Source organism: Diospyros lotus, chromosome 9, assembly GCF_014633365.1.
Source record: "Diospyros lotus cultivar Yz01 chromosome 9, ASM1463336v1, whole genome shotgun sequence".
Classification (NCBI taxonomy): Eukaryota; Viridiplantae; Streptophyta; class Magnoliopsida; order Ericales; family Ebenaceae; genus Diospyros; species Diospyros lotus.
The window spans coordinates 11,234,174-11,256,007 of NC_068346.1; the positions used below are offsets into that span (position 1 = coordinate 11,234,174).

The 21,834-nt window shown below is 36.9% G+C and overlaps 1 protein-coding gene across 2 annotated transcripts in view; it reads right to left on the minus strand.

Moving 5' to 3' along the window:
• Nucleotides 1-3,683: 3,683 nt before the first annotated feature.
• The window catches only part of LOC127810661 (probable DNA primase large subunit), a 47,346-nt gene continuing 29,195 nt past the window's right edge, over nt 3,684-21,834 (minus strand). Inside the window, exon 19 of one of the 2 annotated variants that reach the window (XM_052350244.1) lies at nt 3,684-4,289. In XM_052350244.1, the coding sequence (XP_052206204.1) occupies nt 4,272-4,289 (18 nt within the window). In that variant the 3' untranslated portion in view covers nt 3,684-4,271. Of the gene's footprint in view, nt 4,295-21,834 lie in introns of both variants that reach the window. The other variant, XM_052350243.1, reaches the window with a different exon arrangement.

Below are 21,834 nucleotides of genomic sequence, written 5' to 3' on the forward strand. Positions count from 1 at the left end.
TTGGGCCGGGTTTTAAGTGCTAGCAAAAAGCCCAAACCAAATTAATAATTAAATAAATAATCAGATTACTTATTTAATTATTCTTATTTCTTAAATAATTGCATTTATAATTTAGTAATTCTATAATTACTAAATTTGCCCCCTTTTTCTTTTAAAACGATTTCTATTGGGTGGGACTTTCTGGGTTCACAATTAAATTGGCAACGAGAATTAATCAATTATTAATTCTCGTAAATCACGAGTGACATCTAGCAATATGTCATGATTATCCAATTTAATGTGAAGCGGGAATGTGAACCTTACATTACGGTGTCCTGCAATACAGTCCCTCTATCATACTATATTTCGACGAGATATGAGATCACGGTTAGTAGGTCAAATCTCTCGATCTCGTTGTATGACCAAATCCAATAATCATACTTGACTAATATGACACAACCTCTACGGAATCCAAATTCCTTCGTCATATTACCTTGGCCAAAGATTTATCGTCAAGTGATCACTGGATCGCATAGGATATCTTCCTCGTATATCTCGAGATGATAGATTCCATGTCTGATGCACACATACCTCGTGTGTCACTGAACTAGGCACATAGATACGTACGGCTATCCCTGATTAGGACAACCATATAATATCGCTGATATCCTAATCCACTAACACACAGATATCCATGTCATCTCATGTCTAAGGACTAATGCAAATCCGTAGTTAATATTAAATCATTGACCCGTGAGATAAAACACATGTGATTCAATATTAATAGTCCCGTTCAGTGAACTCGTTCCTATAACGAGCACCCACTCGTCTTTCTTCTGTATCTTATACAGAGTAGTACGAGACCCACCAATCTTGTCTTTCTGTATCTTATACCGAATAAGGAGGAAGACGATGTGCCAGCCTTTGCGAGTTACTAATTATCCAAGTTAGGAACTCTATGGCCAGGAACATATTTCTAGTATAACGTATTGTGGATTATCCGTCTCGATTATTCTTAACAATTAAGAATGGTATCCACTCCTTATTATACTAAAGGATATTTGTATGTTCAATTTAAATCATATTGCAATTTCAATTAAACATAAAACTTGTCATTAAATAAGGTTTAAAGAATTACAAGATCAAGCCCTAGTGTGTCACTAGAACTGGTCTTAAGGGCTTATATCTAACACTTGCGTCGATGGATAAAGGACTCACCCTGAACACACATGGATGTTGAAGACCGTTAAGATGTTCAAGGGTCACTTATGTCAATGGATGAAGGACTCATCCTAAACACACACAAATGTTGAAAATCGATAAGATATTTGGGTGTCACTTGCGTGGATGGATGAAGGATTCGCCTTGAACAGACGCGGATATTGAAGACTCTTAAGATGTTCGGGGGTCAATTGCGTCGATGGATGAATGACTCACCCCGAACACACGCAAATGATAAAAACTGTTAAAATGTTCAGGGTCACTTGTGTCAATGGACAAATGACTTGCCTCGAACACATGCAGATGATGAAAATCGTTAAAATGTTCGACAGTCACTTGTATCGATGGACAAAAAACTCACCCTAAACACATGTGACTCATGAATATACCATTAAGATATTCGAGGGTCAATAACGTCGATGGACGAAAGACTCACCCTAAACACACGAGACTCATGAAAAATCATTAAGATGTTCGAGAGTCAATAGCGTTCATGGACAAAAGACTTACCTTGAACACTCACGACTCTTGAAAAAATCGTTAAGATATTTAGGGGTCAATAATGTCAATGGACGAAAGACTCGCCCCAAATATATGCAGTTTATGAAAAAACCGTTAAGATGTTCGAGGGTTAACGACGGACAAAAGACTCGCCCCAAACACACGCAATTCATAAATTGGTTTAGATATTCAGGGGTCAGTAGCATTGACAGATGAGAGACTTGCCCCGAACATAAATGACTCATGAAAAAGCCGTTAAGATGTTCGGGGGTCACTTGCAAAAGACTTGACCTACACACATGCAAAATGATGAAGACTTGTTAAGACGTTTGGGGGTCACTTGTGTTGATTGACGAATGACTCACCCCAAACATACACAAGTGTCTAAAAGTCGAAGCGTAAAAACTTGAGAACGATCTAAAAATCAAAAATGCAAGAGTGTGAGAATAATCTAAGATCAATAACAACCATCAAAATGAAAGAGAAATAAGGGTAAGCCATGACATAATCTACTCTTCCATTCGAGAAATTCTTATAAAATAGTGGGGTGCAATTGTTGTATCATAAGCAAAAATTCATTAAAAGACTAAAAAAGTACAAAAGCTTAAAATAACTTTTTGGGCTAAAAGGTGTAAATTTTCTCGTAAATGAGAAGGGTGGTTCTGCACAACACGCAAACTAAATAACTCTGACATTCGAAATGCCTCTGAAGATTCTACGAAAAAGATAGGTAATTTTCATAAAAAAATTTAATTCTAAAAAGATTACAGAATATTGAAATAAATATTATCTTTAAAAATTCTAATCCTAACGAGTTCCAAAATATCAAGATAGACATTATTTGTAAGAATTTTAATCATAACAAGTTCCAAAATGTTAAGAAATACGTTGTTTGTAAAAATTCTAATCTTAGACTAATAATTACTTCATACCCCTCTATAAATAAGCAAACACTTATTTTAGAAAAATAACATCTCTAATACTATTTTAATATGGCTTTCATTATCTTCAGTGTCCAATTAAAGTATCAAAATATTTGTATAGAAATTTTTCTATGCCCTTTAACTGTTTTCTTTCTTGCAAGGTCAATCAGTCTAACAATGATATTTTTAATTAAATAAATTTATTATTATATATCGACAACAACTTTATTTCTTTACTCTAATTTACCACCCCAAAAAACATTTCAATAAGCTAAAATTGTCCTCGATGCATGCAGCGTGCACCTTCAGCAGACAATTGCACTCAACTTTGTACAAACGATACCATTATAAAGTGCAGTTTTGGAACTTGGGTCCACGGTCCAAGGAAGATAGGTGGAGAGATCGAAGAAAAGGAAAAACTTTATTAAATTAATTAAAAGGTAACATGTAATTGTGATATCACTTATAAGCCCAAAAAATTTACTAATTAAGGGTCCCTAAAAAAAGTCTCTCTTAAACTCATAGCGGTAAAGGGGCATTAATTTTCAATCATTTGAGCCCAAATTTTTGTAAGAGTGAGTTCATAAATAAATTTTTATGTTTAATTAGTGTACATAATTTTTTGGTACATTAAAAATAATTACAAATATTCAAGTATAAAAAAATTTTAAACTTATAATCTCATGTTTGTCATGACTACTTGAATCAAGTTTAAGGACTTAATATGAATAATTTGTAAATTATATGCAGGAAAGTAACCAATTTTCAGAAAAAAAAAAAAGCCCCTTTTTACAACAACACTCGTGAATTCATGATAATATCTGGAAGCAGGGATTGGACTTGGGAGTGGACCTTTGGACTGAAAGTTACACTTAGAAAAGAGACGAGGCCACCTCAGTTCTTTTGTCTCATAAAGCCAATCATAATAAGAGCGACTAATCCCATGAAAGCAAAACATCTAACAATACCGACAAATGATTTACGCGAAAATCCGAAGGGCTTCATGGGCCAATACCAATTGAATAACAAATAATCATTATATAAAGTTAAATGAGAATAATTACAAAATATGAAGTTCAAAATATAGCACCCATGTCAACACCCCCCCCCCCACACACACACACCCACCCACCTCCAGGTGTTGAAGAGGTTCAATTACCAGTTGGTGTTCAAGGATCATTCCAGATTTGTAGAGTACGAGCATTCTTCTTTATTAGAAAAAAGAAGCCATCATTAGCAGGAATAAGTTTCTGAAAAGAAACAGGGAAAAAGGAAGGAAAGCTCTTCCAGTAACTTTGCCCTATCAGTTGATGTTAGATGCATTTTGTGGTTACCGAAGCGATATGATTTTGATGAAGCAGCATCTGACTTGTAACAATGTTGCCATGTCGATCTCCAATAGGCAGGCTATAGGCATTTGTATTTGTGAAGATGTAAAACATGAGATACATATAACACGTCACAAAGTTTTAACATCTTTAACAAAAATTTTTAAAAAAGAGTAAAGATAAAGAAAAGCCTAGTGCTAAGCTGATAGTCAACTTTTACAGCTGGGACATACTTCATTTAACATATTGTTGAGAAAACATAGCAGGCATTCACAGATCTGTTGCAGAGAACACTTCCTTGCCCTATCCCTTTGGATTGTCATTTGCTACCGCTGGACTGAACTGCACGTGTTTGTAAATTAGAGTAGAATCATGTACAAAATTGGAAACAAGTTTAAGATGTCGACCTCAAAAAGTAAATGGTAAAGAAATACAAGGACGGACCAAAACTTTCCATCATCAATCATAAAATTCCTTTGGAGGCACTTATTTGTCATGAAAACCGGGTAGATTTATCATAATTTCTACACCAAGAGGAGTGGAATTGTGAACAAGGCCACCATGAAAGTGGCATCTATAACCATAAATGATCCTAGTAAGATTTGACAAAGATGTTTGCTTTTGTCAATGGGAGCTGAATTGGCTTTATCCATGGAAACAATAACAAAACAAAGTGTAATGGCCCCTTTTTGGATGCAGAATTGGTGTTGTACTATGAATTGTATTCTTGACTAATGTTCTCTCCCTGAATCCTCAAAAGAATCTGGGAAAAAAACCTAAGATCATATTGGACCAATACAGTCTTAGAGATTGACTAGTCTTTTAAGTGTCTCTCTGCTGTCCCCCACATGAAAATCACGACAAATTGTCAGACCCTAGGAACTAGCAAGGTGAATTCTCAAGCCAATTGGAGAGAACTAGGGCAGAAAATAGGAGGAAATTGAGAAGAAAGTTCAGAGAGAGAGAACAATAGAAAGAGGCGCGTGAGAGAGAGGACTGAGAGGGAAACAGAGGATTCTGGAAAATATTTCTTCAATGCCTTTGTATTAGGCTGGATTAGCTTTATATACTAATCCAAGCAGCTGTTAAGTTGGCGCCAACAAGGCTGCCAGTTCAAATTCAAAGTACAACTGAGAGCAGCTATCATCTAAGTACAACTGTTAGCTAGCTCTAAGTACACCCGTGTATAACTACTACTACTAATGCTGTTGAGGTACAGGTTCAATCAGCACAAACAGTTAGGTACAAGACAAATTTCGACCCCCCCCCCCCCAAAAAAAAAAAAAAATTCTTGTCCTCAAGAAATAGAGATAAGACGTGCAACTTGAGGAAACTAAGTTAGGTAAATACTCTCAAGTGTTATTATCAAGATGAAGATGAGATCACTTCACCAAGACTTGAGTTAAGGGAGTCAAATATCTGTAAATGACTCTTTTGTCCAAAATGACAGCCGGTTCCACTTTAGGAGAAGCAGCCTAAACAAAGGAGGGTAAATAGGGACTAATCAGCTGTGTTCGCACTGATTTCTTAAGTAATGAAACATGAAACACCGAACGAGTATGAAAATCAGTAGGCAGCTGGAGCTTGTAAGCAACAGTTCCAAATCTTGCAACAATAGGGAAAGGGCCATAGAGTTTTGGACTTAACTTAGGAACCTGCACATGAGAAAGAGCTCATTGAAAGGAGTGTTTGAACGTCAGATAAACCTCATCTCCCACAGCAAACACCCTTTCACTTCTTCTCCTATCAGCAAACTGCTTCATCCTGTTTTGAGCATCCTGCTGCTGTTGTAGATATGTGTCAACAGCTGCTACCGAAGTAGATTCGATAATGGCGGGTAATAGAGGAGGTTTGTACCCATACAAAGCCTCCAAATGTGACATTTTAATAGAGCTGTGATAGCAGGAATTATACCCCCACTTAGCCAAGGAGAGCCATTTATGCCAAACCTTGGGCTGTGAAAAACAGAGACAGCGAAGATAAATCTCTAAGCACTGATTTATCCTTTCAGTTTGACCATCAGTTTTTGGGTGATAAGCAGTGGTCATGTGCAGCTTAGTGCCCAAAGATTCCAACAACTCCTGCCATAGTAGGCTTGAAAAAACTCTCTTATCAGAAACTATGGACTGTGGAGTTCCTTGCAACTTTACCACCTAATCTACGAAGATTCAGGCCAGTTCTTGTGCAGTAAAAGGGTGTGAAAGACTTGGGAAATTGGCAAACTTCGTAAAGCAATCTACCACCACCAAACTATAGTCCTTACCTTCTGATTTGGGTAATCCCTCTACAAAGTCCATGGACACACTGGTCCAAGCTTGCATGGGTGCTGCCAATGGTTGTAAACCCGAAGCTACCATTGTTTTATGCTTGCATCGTTTGCACACATCACATGCCATGTCTTGTACGTCGAATCTATTGAATTCGGTTTAGGGGTTTCATCTTTAAAATAGTCATCTTTTCCTTTGCCACTTATGAACATCATAACCAAATGTCCATTAGAACCAGGAACAGTGGAGACTTGAGAGGAAGTAGAGACCGATATGGTGAAGGATGCCATTGGGATGATGGAGGAATTTTTTAATAAAAAATGCTTTGATACCATGAAGTTTGGTTTGTAAAACTACTTGAACTATTATTTAGATTGGACACATATATTTATTACAAATTGCTGGAAGAAGAAAGGGATAAGGAAGAGGCCGAAAGGATAAGGGTCGAAAGTGTGAAAAGATCACAGCAAATTAATCTAACAGATAAAGAAGAATAAGGATAAAAGCAATCTTGGAATCAACTAAGGATATTTGAGTCATGCTAATCCAAATCTATAAATTAGATTAGTTAAAAGTTGTTATCTCATTCTTGTAAAATATGAGAGTTTGTAGGAGATTTTTTAGATGTTTCATGTATTTAAGTCTTCCTAAATCGATAGGGTGGAATAGTGTACAATTCCCTTAACTTTTTCTTTCATGGTATTAGGGCCACGTTCTTGTGATACCTGATTTCTCGTTTCCTACAGCATAAAAGAGTCTTTAAGTCTACGGTAAGGTTGAAAAGCAATTAGTTAGCGAGACTTTTACCACTAATCCTCCTCCAATGAAGAATACTCAAGTTCCAATTGTTCCAACAGTTCTTGAAAGCCACTCTCTTCAGAACACTCAACACAAACTGAATGGGACCAATTTTAAAGAATGGTCCCAATTGTTGAATATTGATTCAAAGTTGATGATTTAGTGGGTTGATTGGGTCAAAATTCCATTTACTGATTTAGTGGGTTGATTGGGTCAAAATTCTATTTATCGATTTAGTGGGTTGAGATAATTTCGTTTTTTTAAATTTAAGTCTAACAATAAATCATATTTTCTTGTTATTCAATTGACATGTATTGCTTATTTAAAGGCATGATGATATGAATAAAAATGATGAGGTTACAGCCTTCATATTCATGTTTTTTCTTTCTACAGCTTTTGTTTGTTAACTTTATACCTACCAATGTCTCTAAAATTCCAACAGTGGTATCAGAGCATTCAATGATCTTAAGGAGTCTGTGAGAGAGAACCCATCAACGCCTTCTTTATTTCTATGGCTTCCACCAACACATCATCTCTTTCACCACTAGTTTTTGATGGAGAAAATTATCAAGTATGGGCTGTCAAAATGAAAGCTCATTTGAGAGGTCTCAGTTTATGGCAGTGGGTCGAAAGTGAAAGGGAGATACCTCTGCTTGGCAACAATCCTACGGCAATTGAAGAGGGAACGCTCTTCTAGTTGGTGAAAAGTGCACCAACAAGAATTTTTTGGAGAGAAGTGCTCAATGAAACTGAATTGAGTTTTTTTTTTTCAACATTTGAAAGAAGTATTGATTGTGATGAGAAATGCATCAAGAAGTGAAAAGAAGTGCTTCACAATTGGGAAGAAATTTGGAGAGAAGTGCTCCATAAAAAGTTGAAGTTTTGAAACTTTGAATCAAGGAGGAATGTTGAATATTGATTCAAAGTTGCTGATTTAGTGGGTTGATTGGGTCAAAATTCTATTTACCGATTTAGTGGGTTGAGATAATTTCGTTTTTTTAAATTTAAGTCTAGCAATAAATCCTATTTTCTTGTTATTCAATTGACATGTATTGCTTATTTAAAGGCATGATGATATGAATAAAAATGATGAGGTTATAGCCTTCACATTCATGTTTTTTCTTTCTACAGCTTTTGTTTGTTAACTTCATACCTACCAATGTCTCTAAAATTCCAACACCAATCAGTCTTACTAGTAGTTCAAGGAAAGGGAAAAGTAGGCTATCTAGCAGGTGCAGTTTCAAAGCCGAGCCCTGAGTCAACAGCTTATGGCATATGGGAGGCCGAGAATGCCATTGTTATGGCTTGGTTGGTAAATTCAATGGAACCAAAGATTGGAAGATTGGAAGGACCTACCTATTCTACAAGACAGCTAGTGAAATATGGAATGCAGTCCAAGAAATCTATTTAGACCTGGAGAATACAACCCAATGTTCCCAAATCTGATCTCCTATTTGAACAAGGCAAGGTACTAATTCAGTTACTGAGTACTATAATGCCCTAACAAAATTGTGGCAAGAGATGGATTTATTTTATGAGATTACATGGAAGTATTATGTGGATGGAAGGAAATATGACAAGATGGTGGAAAAATAGAGTTTTTGACTTCATACTTGGCCCAAACCCATAACTAGATGAAGTAAGAGATGGTTACTTGGGACAAAGCCTTTTTCCAACCATAAGAGAGGTCTTTGCAGAAGTAAGACAAGAAGAAAGCAAGAAGAAGGTGATGCTATCTGATTCAGGCCACTCCAACAATAAGGTCTATAATCCAACCTTAGCCCTGAATATTTCCCATGGGAAAATACCTACCACAACTAAAGGAGAGTCCTAAAAAGAGAAATAGTGGTGTGACCACTGCAATAGCCCTTACCACATTAGGGAAACTCGCTGGAAGATTCATGGAAAGCCAGCAAACTAGAAGCCAAGGAATCAAAGGGAGGGAGGACAATCCGGAGGGCAATCTACATACATGGTAGAGGCTGAGAAGGGAAATCCAACCAACTTCACCTTAACAACAGATCAATTGGAGGCTTTACAGTAGCTATTAAGCCAAACTAAGGTGATTAAGGCTAAAAATTCATACACCTCTAATCCGATGGTATCCCTAGCAAAGTAAGGTAATGCTAAATGCTCTACAACAACAACATATCCAGCCTTTATCCCACTATGTGGGGTCGGCTACATGAATTCTAGACTTCCATGTATTTCTGTCTTTTGTCATATCCTCATTTAGATCCATATATTTCATATCAAATTTTAATGTCTCTCCCAAAGTCTTCTTGGGTCTACCTCTACCTCTTTTGTGACTAATTGTTCTATTTCATCAACTCTCCTCACAGGAGCGTCTCTTAGTCTCCTTCTCACATGACCAAACCATCTTAGTCTAGTCTCTCTCATCTTCTCCTCAATTGGCACTACTCCTACCTTATTAAGAATAACTTCATTTCTAATTTTATCCTTTCTTGTATGTCCGCACATCCATCTTAACATCCTCATCTCCGTTACACTCGTCTTTTGCTCATGCTGGTATTTGACTGCCCAATATTCTGAGCCATACAGCAAGACTGGTCTTATAGCTGTCCTATAAAATTTTTCTTTCAATTTTAATGGGATTTTACCATCACATAACACCCCCGATGCATTTCTCCATTTTAGCCAACCTGCCTTAATTCTATGTGCGACATCCTCATGGATTTCTCCATCTTTTTGAATCACTAATCCCAAATATCGAAAATGGTCTTTTCTTTGTAAGATTTGGTCTTCTAATTTTATTATAACATCATCCACTCTTGCATTTTTACTAAATTTGCATTCCATATATTATGTTTTCTTTCTACTTAATTTAAATCCCTTAGATTCTAAATTGTTTCTCCACAACTCAAGCTTAGTGTTCACTCCTTTTGTTTCATCCACCAACACTATGTCGTCTGCAAATAGCATACACCATGGCACATCTGTCTGAATATCTTTAGTGAGTTCATCCATTACTAGGGCAAATAAGTATGGACTTAGTGCAGAACCTTGATGCATTCCTATTGTAGTTGTAAATGGTTCAGTATCCCCTCCGTATGTTCTGACCCTTGTTTCTACACCATGATACATGTCCTTAAGAGCTTGTATATAAGCTATTTTGACTCCTTTCTTCTCTAAAACCCTCCATAATACTTCTCTAGGGACCCTATCATAGGCATTTTCTAGATCTATAAACACCATATGTAGGTCCTTTTGATGATCTCAATACCTTTCCATTAGACGCCTCAGTAAATATATAGCTTCCATTGTTGACCTACCAGGCATGAAACCAAACTGATTTTCTGACACCTTTGTTTCCTTTCTGAACCTCTGCTCTATTACTCTCTCCCAGGGTTTCATGGTATGACTCATTAACTTAATTCCTCTATAATTTTCACAGTTTTGAACATCTCCTTTGGTCTTGTATATAGGAACCAAAGTACTCTTCCTCCACTCATCTGGCATCTTTTTTTATTTAAGGATGGCGTTAAATAGTTGCGTTAGCCAGGAGATGCCCTCTTCTCCCATGCATTTCCATGCTTCTATTAGTATATTATCTGGTCCCACTGTCTTATGATTTTTCATCTTTTTTAATGCTTGCCTTATTTCATTTGAACTTATGCACCGATAGAATGTGTAGCTCACATTCCCTTCAGAGTTACTAAGATGTCCCAACCTAACTCTTGTGTCACCACCATCATTGAATAATTTTGTGAAATATTCCTTCCATCTCTCCTTAATGCTAAATGCTCTCTTATCTAAAAAATTCTCTACAAGCTATTGGATCATAGACACTAGAGCATCAGATCACATGATAGGTTCTCTTAATATGCTGTCCAATTATGAACCTTATGATTGAGATATTGTTGTTTTTATGGCCAATGGAACATCTTTTGCAAAAGGAAAAGGGACAACTAGTATAGCAGGATTAACTCTAAACTTAGTGCTATATGTACCAGATTTAAAGTGTAATCTACTATCAATTAGTAAATTAACCAAGGAAAAGGGCTATTTGGTGACATTCTTTTAATCTTTTTGTGGTTTTCAGGACCTATCCTCGGAGAAGATGATTGGTAGTGCTAAGGAGAAAGGAGGACTCTATCAAAATCCAAGACTAGATCTTTCTATTGCATTTAGGTCACCTATTCAATCTTCTTTATCGACTGTTTCAGAATCAGAAATAATGCTATGGCATTAGCGTTTAGGACATCCTAGTTTTGAGTATCTTAAATTCTTGTATCCTTCTCTTTCTAGTAATAAAATCCAAGATTTCCATAGTGAACATTGTATTCTTGCAAAACAAATCAAAAGCCCTCATCCTAACCGTACCTATAAACCTTCAAAACCTTTTCATTTGGTTCATAGTGACATTTGGAGACCACCCAGAACTCCCAATCTCACTAATACTCAATGGTTCATCACTTTCATAGATGACTATACAAGGATTAGTTGGGTTTTCCTAATGAAAGACAAATCTAAAGCCTATTTTGTTTTCAAAAGGTTTCATCAAATAGTGCAAAATGTCTTACAAACATCCATTCATGTGTTGAAGACTGATAATGGCCGAGAATATTTTTCAAATGAGTTTAACCAGTACCTCATTGAGCATGGTATTATTCACCAAAGCTCATGTCCTTACAACCCTCAACAAAATGGGATAGCTGAAAGAAAAAACCGCCATCTTCTTGAGACAGCAAAGGCCCTAATGTTCACTCACTCAATCCCAAATTCTTATTGGGGATAAGCTATACTGACATTTGCTCATATCAACAACCGTCTTCCCTTAAAAATTCTAAAGGTTAAGACTCCCCTAAATGTTTTTCTTGAATCTTTCCCTCATCATACTCGAGACCTAAACTTCCTTACTCCTAAGGTGTTTGGATGTACTATTTTTGTACACAAGAACCAATCCATTCAATCCAAACTAGATCCTAAAGCACTCACGTGCATCTTTGTTGGCTACTCTCATACTCAGCAAAGATATAAATGCTATAATCATATTACCTGAAAATTCATTGTCTTATGATGTCTTTTTTTATCGAGAATTAGTCATTCTTTCAGAATCATCCTCAACAAGAGGACATCACTGAAACAGAACACCATTGGGACCCAATGATGCCTACTCTAGTTTGTTCCACTTCCTTACCTACACCTATTCCTAATTCTAAACCATCTCAATCGATACTTGAATGTTGTCAAGCGCCTATTTCTCCTTTCCAAAGCCATCAAGGGGGAGAGAATAAGGAAAACCAAATTCAGGAGGATGATTAGGTTCAAAGTAAACCACCGTTGATGGTTTTATTCAAGGAGGCCTCGTGACCCTCAACCAACCATATTATCTAAACCAAGGATAAGTCCAGAAAAGGAAACTACAAGAGATGCAGAGGCTCCTAACAGGGTGGAAGACAAATGAGGGAATGAACAGTATGATCTAGATATCCCAATTACTCTAAGGAAAAGGGTAAGATCTTGTACTAAACACCCCATTTCAAATTTTCTAGGATACTCAAAATTATCTCCTCAGTTCAGATCTTTCACAATTAGTATTGATAATGTGGTTATTCCTAAGGACATCTATCATGCACTACAGGAGGAGAAGTGGAAGACAACAGTCATGGAAGAAATGCAAGCCCTAGAGAAATATGATACTTGGGAGATAGTGAGGCTGCCAAATGGGAAGAATACTGTAGGCAGGAAGTGGTGTTCACCGTGAAGTACAAATCAAATGGAAGTATTGATAGGTACAAGGCAAAGTTGTAGCTCAAGGTTTTACTCAAACTCAAGGCCTTGACTATGAGAAAACATTTGCACCAGTGGCTAAGCTTAACTCTATTCGGGTATTATTATCCTTCGTAGTGAACTTAGACTGGAGATTACATCAACTAGACATAAAAAATGCCTTCTTAAATGGTGAGCTAGAGGAAGAAATTTACATCCGTATATCACCTGGAGTTGAGAAAGATGACACAAGATGAAAAGTATGTAGGCTAAAAAAGTCTTTATATGGCCTCAAGCAATCTCCTAGGGCATCGTTTAAGAGATTTAGTGATACTCTAAACTAGCTTGGATACAAGCAAGGGCAGGCAGATCACATTTTCTTTACAAAGATGGAAGCTGATGGAATAAGGACTATCCTAATAGTCTATGTAAATGATATAATCATCACCAAAGATAACACCCAAGAGATTGAGAAATTGAAACATCAACTAAGGTAAGCATTTGAAGTAAAAGAATTGAGATATTTCTTAGACTTGGAAGTTGCTAGAAGCAAGGAGGGTATCTTCATATCACAGAGAAAATACACTCTAGACTTGCTAAAAGAAACAAGTAAGCTCGGGTGCAAGCCTACAAGTACCCCTCTAGAGCCCAATTGGAAGAATAGAGAAGAAACTAATGAAGAGTATCAAGTTGACAGAGGGAGATTTCAGCACTTAGTAGGGAAGTTAATCTACCTATCTCACACAAGGCCGGATATTGCATATGTTATAAGCATAATCAGTCAATTTATGCACTCTCCAACTAAAAGAGATCTGAAAGTTGCCTACCATATCCTTAGGTATCTAAAAGGAATACTCGGGAAGGGATCGATGTTCAAAAAGAGCAAAGAAAGAGAAATCAAGAGTTATGCAGATGCGGATTGGGCTAAATCCATTGAGGATAGTAAATCCACATCAAGGTATTGCACCAAGCTATGGGGGAACTTGATCACATGGAGAAGCAAATAACAAGAAGTGGTTGCTCGCAGCAGTGCAGAGGCCAAATACAAAGCCATTGCACAGTGCATTTGTGAGGTAATTTGGATAGAAAAATTGATGGAAGATCTTTCTATTCCTGTGTCCTCTCCTAAACTACTCTACAGCAACAAGAAGTCAGCTATAAGCATAGTAAGCAATCCGATACAACATGATTGGATGAAACATGTCAGGATTGATAGGCATTTTGTCAAAGAAGAGATAGAAAGAGGAAACATAAGCCTTACTTATGTTCTTACTGAAGATCAAGAAGCAGACATCTTGACCAAGGCTATGCAAAAACAGGAATTTGAAGCTCTTAGAGGCAAGCTAGGAATGATGGATATCTATTCACCAGTTTTGGAAGAATAAAGAGATAAGGAAGAGGCCGAAAGTATAAGGGTCAAAAGTGTGAAAAGATCACAACAAATTAATCTAACAGATAAAGAAGAATAAGGATAAAAACAATCTTGGAATCAGCTAAGGATATCCGAGTCATACTAATCCAAATTTGTAAATTAGATTAGTTAAAAGTTGTTGTTATCCCATTCCTATAAAATAGGAGAGTTTGTAGGAGATTTTTTACATGTTTCCTGTATTTAAGTCTTCCTAAATCGATAGGGTAGAATAGTGTACAATTCCCCTAACTTATTATTTCACAATGGTAATTGCCCCTATGGAGACAGCCAAATACGGGAAAAACTGCCTAACTTAGGAAAACAAATAATTGTATAATGAATCAATTAAACTGTCCCTAATATTTTGTCTGACTGTTCCTATATTTTTGCACATGATTTTCTACAAATTCCATCACACTTCTTTTTAAATGTGGCCAGTAAAATAAATGTTTTACCTTATGGTAAGTGTTTTGAATTCCTTAGTGTCCACCCAAAGGAGATCTGTGCAAAGATTCTAGAATCTTGCCCTTGAGTTCACAATCGCCTATCACCAATTTGCTACGGTAACGTATCAGTCCATTAGTCAGTGTATAGTTGGGTCTACTAGAAGAGTCAATGATCAGTTGCTTCAGCAAATCTTTAGACCAATCAGCCATCTCATAACTAGCTGTCACTTCCTAGTACCAATCAAGAACTACCAAAGTAATGGTTACATAAGTCCCCTCTCCAAAGCAACTAGACAATGCATCAGTAGCTATATTTTCCTTCCCCTTCCAGTACTAAATAATATAATCACAACCCATCAATTTAGTCATACCCTTGTTTGTAATTGTGTATGCAGCTTCTGCTATAGTAGATACTTTAGGCTCTCATGGTCAGTTCTAAGAATGAACTGACTGCCTTCCAAATAATGTCTTCACTTCTCCATTACTATCAAAACAGCCAACAGTTCTTTATCATATATACTCAACCCCAAATGTTTAGGGGCTAAAGCTTGACTAATAAAAGCCAATAGCTGACCCTCCTACATCAATACAGCCCCTACTCCCAAATTGCTAGCATCAGTTTCCAGTATAAAAGACTTGCTGAAATCTGGTACAGCCAAGACTGGGACTTCATTTGTGGCCTTTTTTAACTAAATAAAAGCTTATTCAGCCTAAGGATCCCAATTAAAACTCTCTCTTCAATAATTCTGTCAAAGGCCTACTAATAATCCCGTAATTTCTGACAAACCTTCAGTAGTAACTAGTTAATCCTAGAAATCCTCTCAAAGCTTTCACAGTAGTATGCCTTGGCCAAGAAATCATTGCAGCCACTTTCTTAGGGTCAGTACTTACCCCAAAACCAGAAACGATCTTCCAAATACTCCACCTGCCATTGGGCAAAAGCACACTTTAACTTCTTAACATACAATTGGTTCAACCTAAGGACCTCAAATGTAGTTTTCAAGTGGTTAGGTATTGAGCAAAGGAAGGGCTACATACAAGAATATCATCAAAGAAAATTAAGATGAATTCTCATAAATAAGGTTAACAAATTTGCTTCATTAGGGCTTGAAAGGTGGCTAGGGCATTAGTTAACCCAAAAGGTAGAACTGTAAATTCATAATGACCTTAGTGAGTTCAAAAGGTTGTTTTATGTATGTCTTTTGGTTTCATCCTAATTTGATGATAACCAGATCTTAGGTCCAGTTTGGTGAAGACTGTATCATGTTTCAGTTCATCCAAAAGATCCTCAATAATAGGGATTGGAAACTTGTCTTTGAAAGTTATGGCATTTAATTGACGATAGTGAATACAAAATCACCAAGAACCATCTTTTTTCTTGACAAGTAACACATGTGAAGCAAAAGGATTGAGGCTGGGTTGAATAATAGATTTTTGTACCATCACCAATTTTTCGATTTCAATCTTCTGAATGGGTGGATAATATTAACAAGTTCCATGTTAGGTTTAAGGGGAATGGCATGGTCAAATGGTCTTTTAGGTTGTAAGGAGGTGGATTCTACAAAAAGATCCTCAAACTCAACTAATAGCATGTGTAAGGAGTCAAGTTCATGTACCTCCCAATTTAACTGAATTTGCTTGTTGATATCACCATTAACTCACCATCTTGTTCCTGAGTCTCTTCCATTTCGCCCGCGGCATGTATAGAAAACAGTTATGCCACTTGAGACAACTTATTTTTAAGCATCTTCTGTACTTTTTTCCTGGTAATCATCTAGCACATGTCTGTATCTAGGTTGCCTGCAAGAGTCATCTTCCTCCCATCCTTCTCAAAAGTGACTTCCATTTTATTGAAATCAAACTTGATTGGGCTAACAGTCTTCATCTGATCAACTCCCAAGACTTTATCACATCCACCTAACTTCAATAGTATCAGATCAATTATAAATTTTTCCCCATGCATCTCCCATTGGAAACTGTCGGGAAATAAGGAGTAATTTTCAGAATTACAAGATTTATGAATTCTTATATAGTTATTGGTTTGTTTTTCAGTTGTATTATCTGTTAGTGGGCTGAGTTGTGGTCCACAAGTTGTGTTTGTTTTCAGATTAGTGGTTATGTAGTGGCTCCTTATTTTAAGAAAGTGGGGAGTGCTTCTCCTAAACGGTATATACATTGAGGTATAGGCTGGAAATAAGATCTGTTTTTCCTTGCCAAATTCATAAAAGAAACCAATACAAGAAGATTTGCTGATCACCTTGCTGCCATTGGCCACGATTACTGATAATGGCTGCGTGCCAGTGAGTCTGCATCCTAGTTTCTTGGCTGTATTCTCATCCAAGAAACTATGTACTCCTACTATCAATCAAAACCAACAATCTATAATGGTGTACCTTCCCTTCCACCTTAATAATCTTGCTATTGGCTAGGCCACTTAGAGCATGCAAGGATATTTCTCCATTATCCTCTTCTTCAATCTCAACTTCAGTCGCTAGCATGTCCTCTCTAGCTTCTTCGTCCTCTTCTCCTTCCAGCAAGAGCAACTGTCTCTTGCATTGATCCTCCTGTAGACTGATTTGTGGCTGTATTTGATTGAACTGTCAGATTTTTTGAATTCTAACTGTTCTTGACTGCCTCTATATCAAATCCTTTATTTCCTTGCTGAAAGGCATTTGAACTTGCTCCTCTTGTCTGCAGCCTTTGCTTCTTCATTAGAGCTTCCATTGTAAGCTACTGCAACCTAGCACTTTCTGCAGCCTGTTTCACTATCATTGGCTGTAGCATCTTTATTGTCAGCCTTAATTCTTCATTCAAGCCACTGATGAAGCTTGAGGCAAAGTAGGCCTCGGTTAAGTGAGGATTAAGATTCAACACCAAGGTTTCAACTCCTCGAACTTAATTTGGTAGGCCTGAACTGAATGTTCTTGCCTCAACTTGTTAAATTCCTTCACCACATTCACCATGTTCCTATCACCAGATCTCTCGCATAGTTCTTCCACAAATTCTGTCCACTAACAGTTCTCTCTTAACCAGATCAAACCTTGAAACCAAGCATCAGCAGCATCGTTAAGATAAGCAGAAGTCAATGTGACTTTCTGTCGATCTGGTATATTATAGAGAGAGAACATTTTCTCACATTTCCTCACCCACCACCTACGATTTTGGCAATTGAACAGAGGTATCTCCAACTTCGGCATTGGAAAGTAAGGCTGATTTGTGGCAGCTTGTACCTCCTGCCTTCTCTCAACCACACTCTCACCAACTACTGCTGGTTCTACCTCAAATTCAGAGGATCCAACGACTCTATAGATCACTCCATTCCCTGGTAGGAGTGGATCTGATCTTTCTCTAGGAGGAAGACTTACTTGAGGTAACTTTGAGAACATTAACATAAATCCATCTAACCTCCTCGCTAATCCGTCCATAGAGGTCTCCAACTTCCGATCCATTGTCTCGAACTTCAGATCCAATGCAAGAATGGGCTCATGATTTATGATAGATCTAGTTTCCAGAGAATCAACTCTAGCCTGCAGATCTGAGATCATCACATTCACCTGTTGCATCTGAGACTCGAACTACTTCATTCTTGTATTGTTAGCCATAGCAGTATTGTAATTGAGGATGGAATTGAAGGCCTAGAAAGTGCACCGATACCAAAATGTCAAATCCTAGGATCTGGCAAGGTGAATTCTCAGCCAATTGGCGAGAACTAGGGCAGAAAGTAGGAAGAAATTGAGAAGAAAGTTCAGAGAGAATAACAGAAAGAGGCACAAGAGAGAGGACTAAGCAGGAAACAGAGGATTCTGGAAAATGTTTCTTCGATGGCTTTGTATTAGGCTGGATTAGCTTTATATACTAATCCAAGCAGCAGTTAAGTTGGCGCCAAGAAGGCTGTCAGTTCAAATTCAAAGTACAACTGAGAGCAACTATCTTCTAAGTACAACTGTTAGCTAGCTCTAAGTACAACTGTGTATAACTGCCACTACTAATGCTGTTAAGGTACAATCAGCACAAACAGTTAGGTACATGACACAAAGCTAATATACCACACAAGTTCATGAGCCTATATGCATACCACAAAAAACATTACGCCTGTTCATTTTCAGAAAACATTTTCTATTTTTCAGTTCAAATTTTACAATTACAACTAAAGATATCCTAATATCTTATGTTTCAAAAAGTTACAGCATGATGTTTTCTAATTAATAATATAAAGTTGAAAATTTGAGTTTTTTATTTTATAGTGGGGATTCAGTTATTTAATAGAAAATTGAAATTGAAATACAGAAAATGTTTTCTACAAATGAACAAGTCCTCGACGTCTGCCAATATGGTGCTAGCTTTCCCTGAGCTTAAACAAAAGAATGTTGAGATGAATATTCCCCAAGCAGTATGCAGTGTAGAAACCACCTTAAGACAATTCTACCAATTTGATCATTTTAATTCAAACTCTAGTTAAATTCAAATTAATCTGTTGGAAAGATAAAGAGGAAGAATCTAAGTCTCACGAGGAAAAGAAGACTTCAAGATAAAAGAGATAAGGATATTTCTTAAAATAGATAAGGAAATTCCACAACAATCCTAATTCTAACCTGAAAAAAATATTGTTGTAATCTAGACCTAAATTGTAGGAGATTTTCTAGGGACTTTTGTGTATATATTTACAGCTCTTAGATTAATGAAATTCATGAAAGTTATTTCCTCCCATTAGAACTTTTACTCAATTTATTTTTCATGGTATCAGAGCCATGGTTATGAGGCAAGTTTTCCTAGCTTTTCTCCTCCTTCTACAGTCTTTAGACTCCTTCCAGCCTACGGTATGGCTGAAAATCAAGTAGTAAGTGATGCTTCGACCAATCTACCGCGTCCAACAAGGAATACTCAACCTCTATCATCTCCAATCACTCTAGACAACCATTCCCTTCAGATCACTCAGCATAAACTGAATAGAACCAACTTTAGAGAATAGTTCCAGTCAATTTTATTATTGATCCAGGGAAAAGGAAAAGTTGGTTACCTAACAGGGACAATCTCGAAGCCAAGTACAAATTCAGCTAACTATGATGTGTGGTAGGCTATAAACTCAATTGTGATGGCATGGCTGGTCAATTCTATGGAACCAAGGATTGGAAGAACTTATAAATTCTATAAGACAGCTCAAGAGATATGGGACGCCGTGCAAGAGATCTACTCAAACATGGAGAATACAAACCAAAGTTTTCAAATTCGGTCTACAATTCGAACAACAAGGCAAGGTAATAACTCAATCACTGAATATTACAATGTTTTAATTGAATTGTGACAAGAGATGGATTTATTCCATGAGATTAAATGGGGATGTGCTGAAGATGGGAAGAAATATGAAAAGATGGTAGAAAAAAAAAGTTTTCGATTTTTTGCATGGCCTCAATGTTGATCTTGATGAAGTAAGAAGGCAGTTGCTTAGAACCAAACCCTTTCCCTTAATAAGGGAAACCTTTGCAAAAGTTAGACGAGAAAAGAGTAGAAAAAGAGTAATGGTGAGCCCTTCAGGGATGACCAATTCTGATGCAAATTATTAGGCATTAGCCTTAGTCTCCTCAAGGATAAAACCATCTAATCCACCCAAGGGAGAGCCCCAAAAAGAGAAGCTATGGTGTGAACACTGCAACAAGCCTTATCACACTAAGGATACTTGTTGGAAAATACATGGAAACTAGCAAATTGAAAGCCAAGAAATCAGAGAAGAGAAAGTCAAACAGCTTATGAAGGAGAAGACGAAACAGGGTAATCAACAAATCTGACTTTATCTATAGATCAATTGGAGATCTTACAGCAACTATTGAGTCAAACAAAGGTGACCAAATCCGAGACAACATAAGGCTCTAACCCAGTAGTGTCTCTTGCTAAACAAGGTACACCTAGACTCTCTCTAATCTCCTTCAAATTTCTTATAGATTGTTGGATAATCAACACCGGTGCTTTAGATCACAAGATTGGATCTCCTAAGGTATTATCAACCTATAAACCTTGTTCACAAGGTCTAACCGCCTCAATGGTTGATGGTACTACTGCCATAGCTCAAGGGAAAGGTACAGCAAGTGTGGCAGGTTTAAAATTGAAGTCAGTCCTGTATGTTCCTAATATAAAGTGCAATCTACTATCAGTGAGTAAATTAACTTAAGGAGAGAAGTGTTTGGTGACATTTTTTCCTTCCTATTGTGAATTTCAGGACCTATTTTCGGGGAAGATGATTGGTAGTGCTGGGGAAGAAGGAGGCCTCTATTATATAACAAAGCATGGACAGCCCCTTGGATCTAGGTCACACATCAACTTCTTTGTCTACAATTTCAGTTTTTGAACCTATGTTATGGCATCAATGTTTAAGGCACTCTAGTTTTAGTTTTCTTAAAGTTTTGTATCCTCAACTTTTCATTAATAAAAGCAGCCATTTGTTTCATTGTGAACAATGCATTCTTGTTAAACAAACCAAAAGCTCTTACCCTTCTCATGAATATAAACTCACAAAACCTTTATATCTTATTCATAGTGATATTTGGGGACCAACTAAGACTCCCAATTTGATTAATAAGATGGTTCATCACATTTATAAATAATAAGAGCCTCAATCCATGTTTTAAGAACAGATAATAGCAAGGAATATTTCTCTAATGATAATAGTCGTTATCTAGCTAAACATGGCATTATTCATCAAAGTTTTTGCCCTTATAATCCTCAACAAAATGGGGTGGTAAAAAAGAAAAATCGCCACCTCCTTGAAACTGCAAGGGCTCTTATGTTTACAAGCTTGGTTCCTAATTCATATTGGGGGGAAGCTGTTCTTACATACTCCTATCCTATTAACCGACTCCCATCCAAAGTTTTTGGCTTCAAAACCCCTTTGAGTGTCCTCCTTGATTTCTATCCCCCATCATACTAGGGTGCTAAACGCTTTGTCTCTTAAAATGTTTGGATGCACTGTGTTTGTTCATAAACATCAGGCTTTCCAATCCAAACTTGAACCTAAAACTCTCAATTGTATATTTATTGACTATTCTCCTACTCAACAAGGATATAAATGTTATCATCCTCCTACCCGAAAATCTATCATATCTTGTGATGTATCCTTCATAGAAAATCAACCATTTTTTCACACCACTTCTCTGCAAGGACAAGTACCTAATGTAGAAGAACAGTGGGACTCCACTTTGTCTTTACCTATGATCTCAAATTCAGAAACTCAACTTG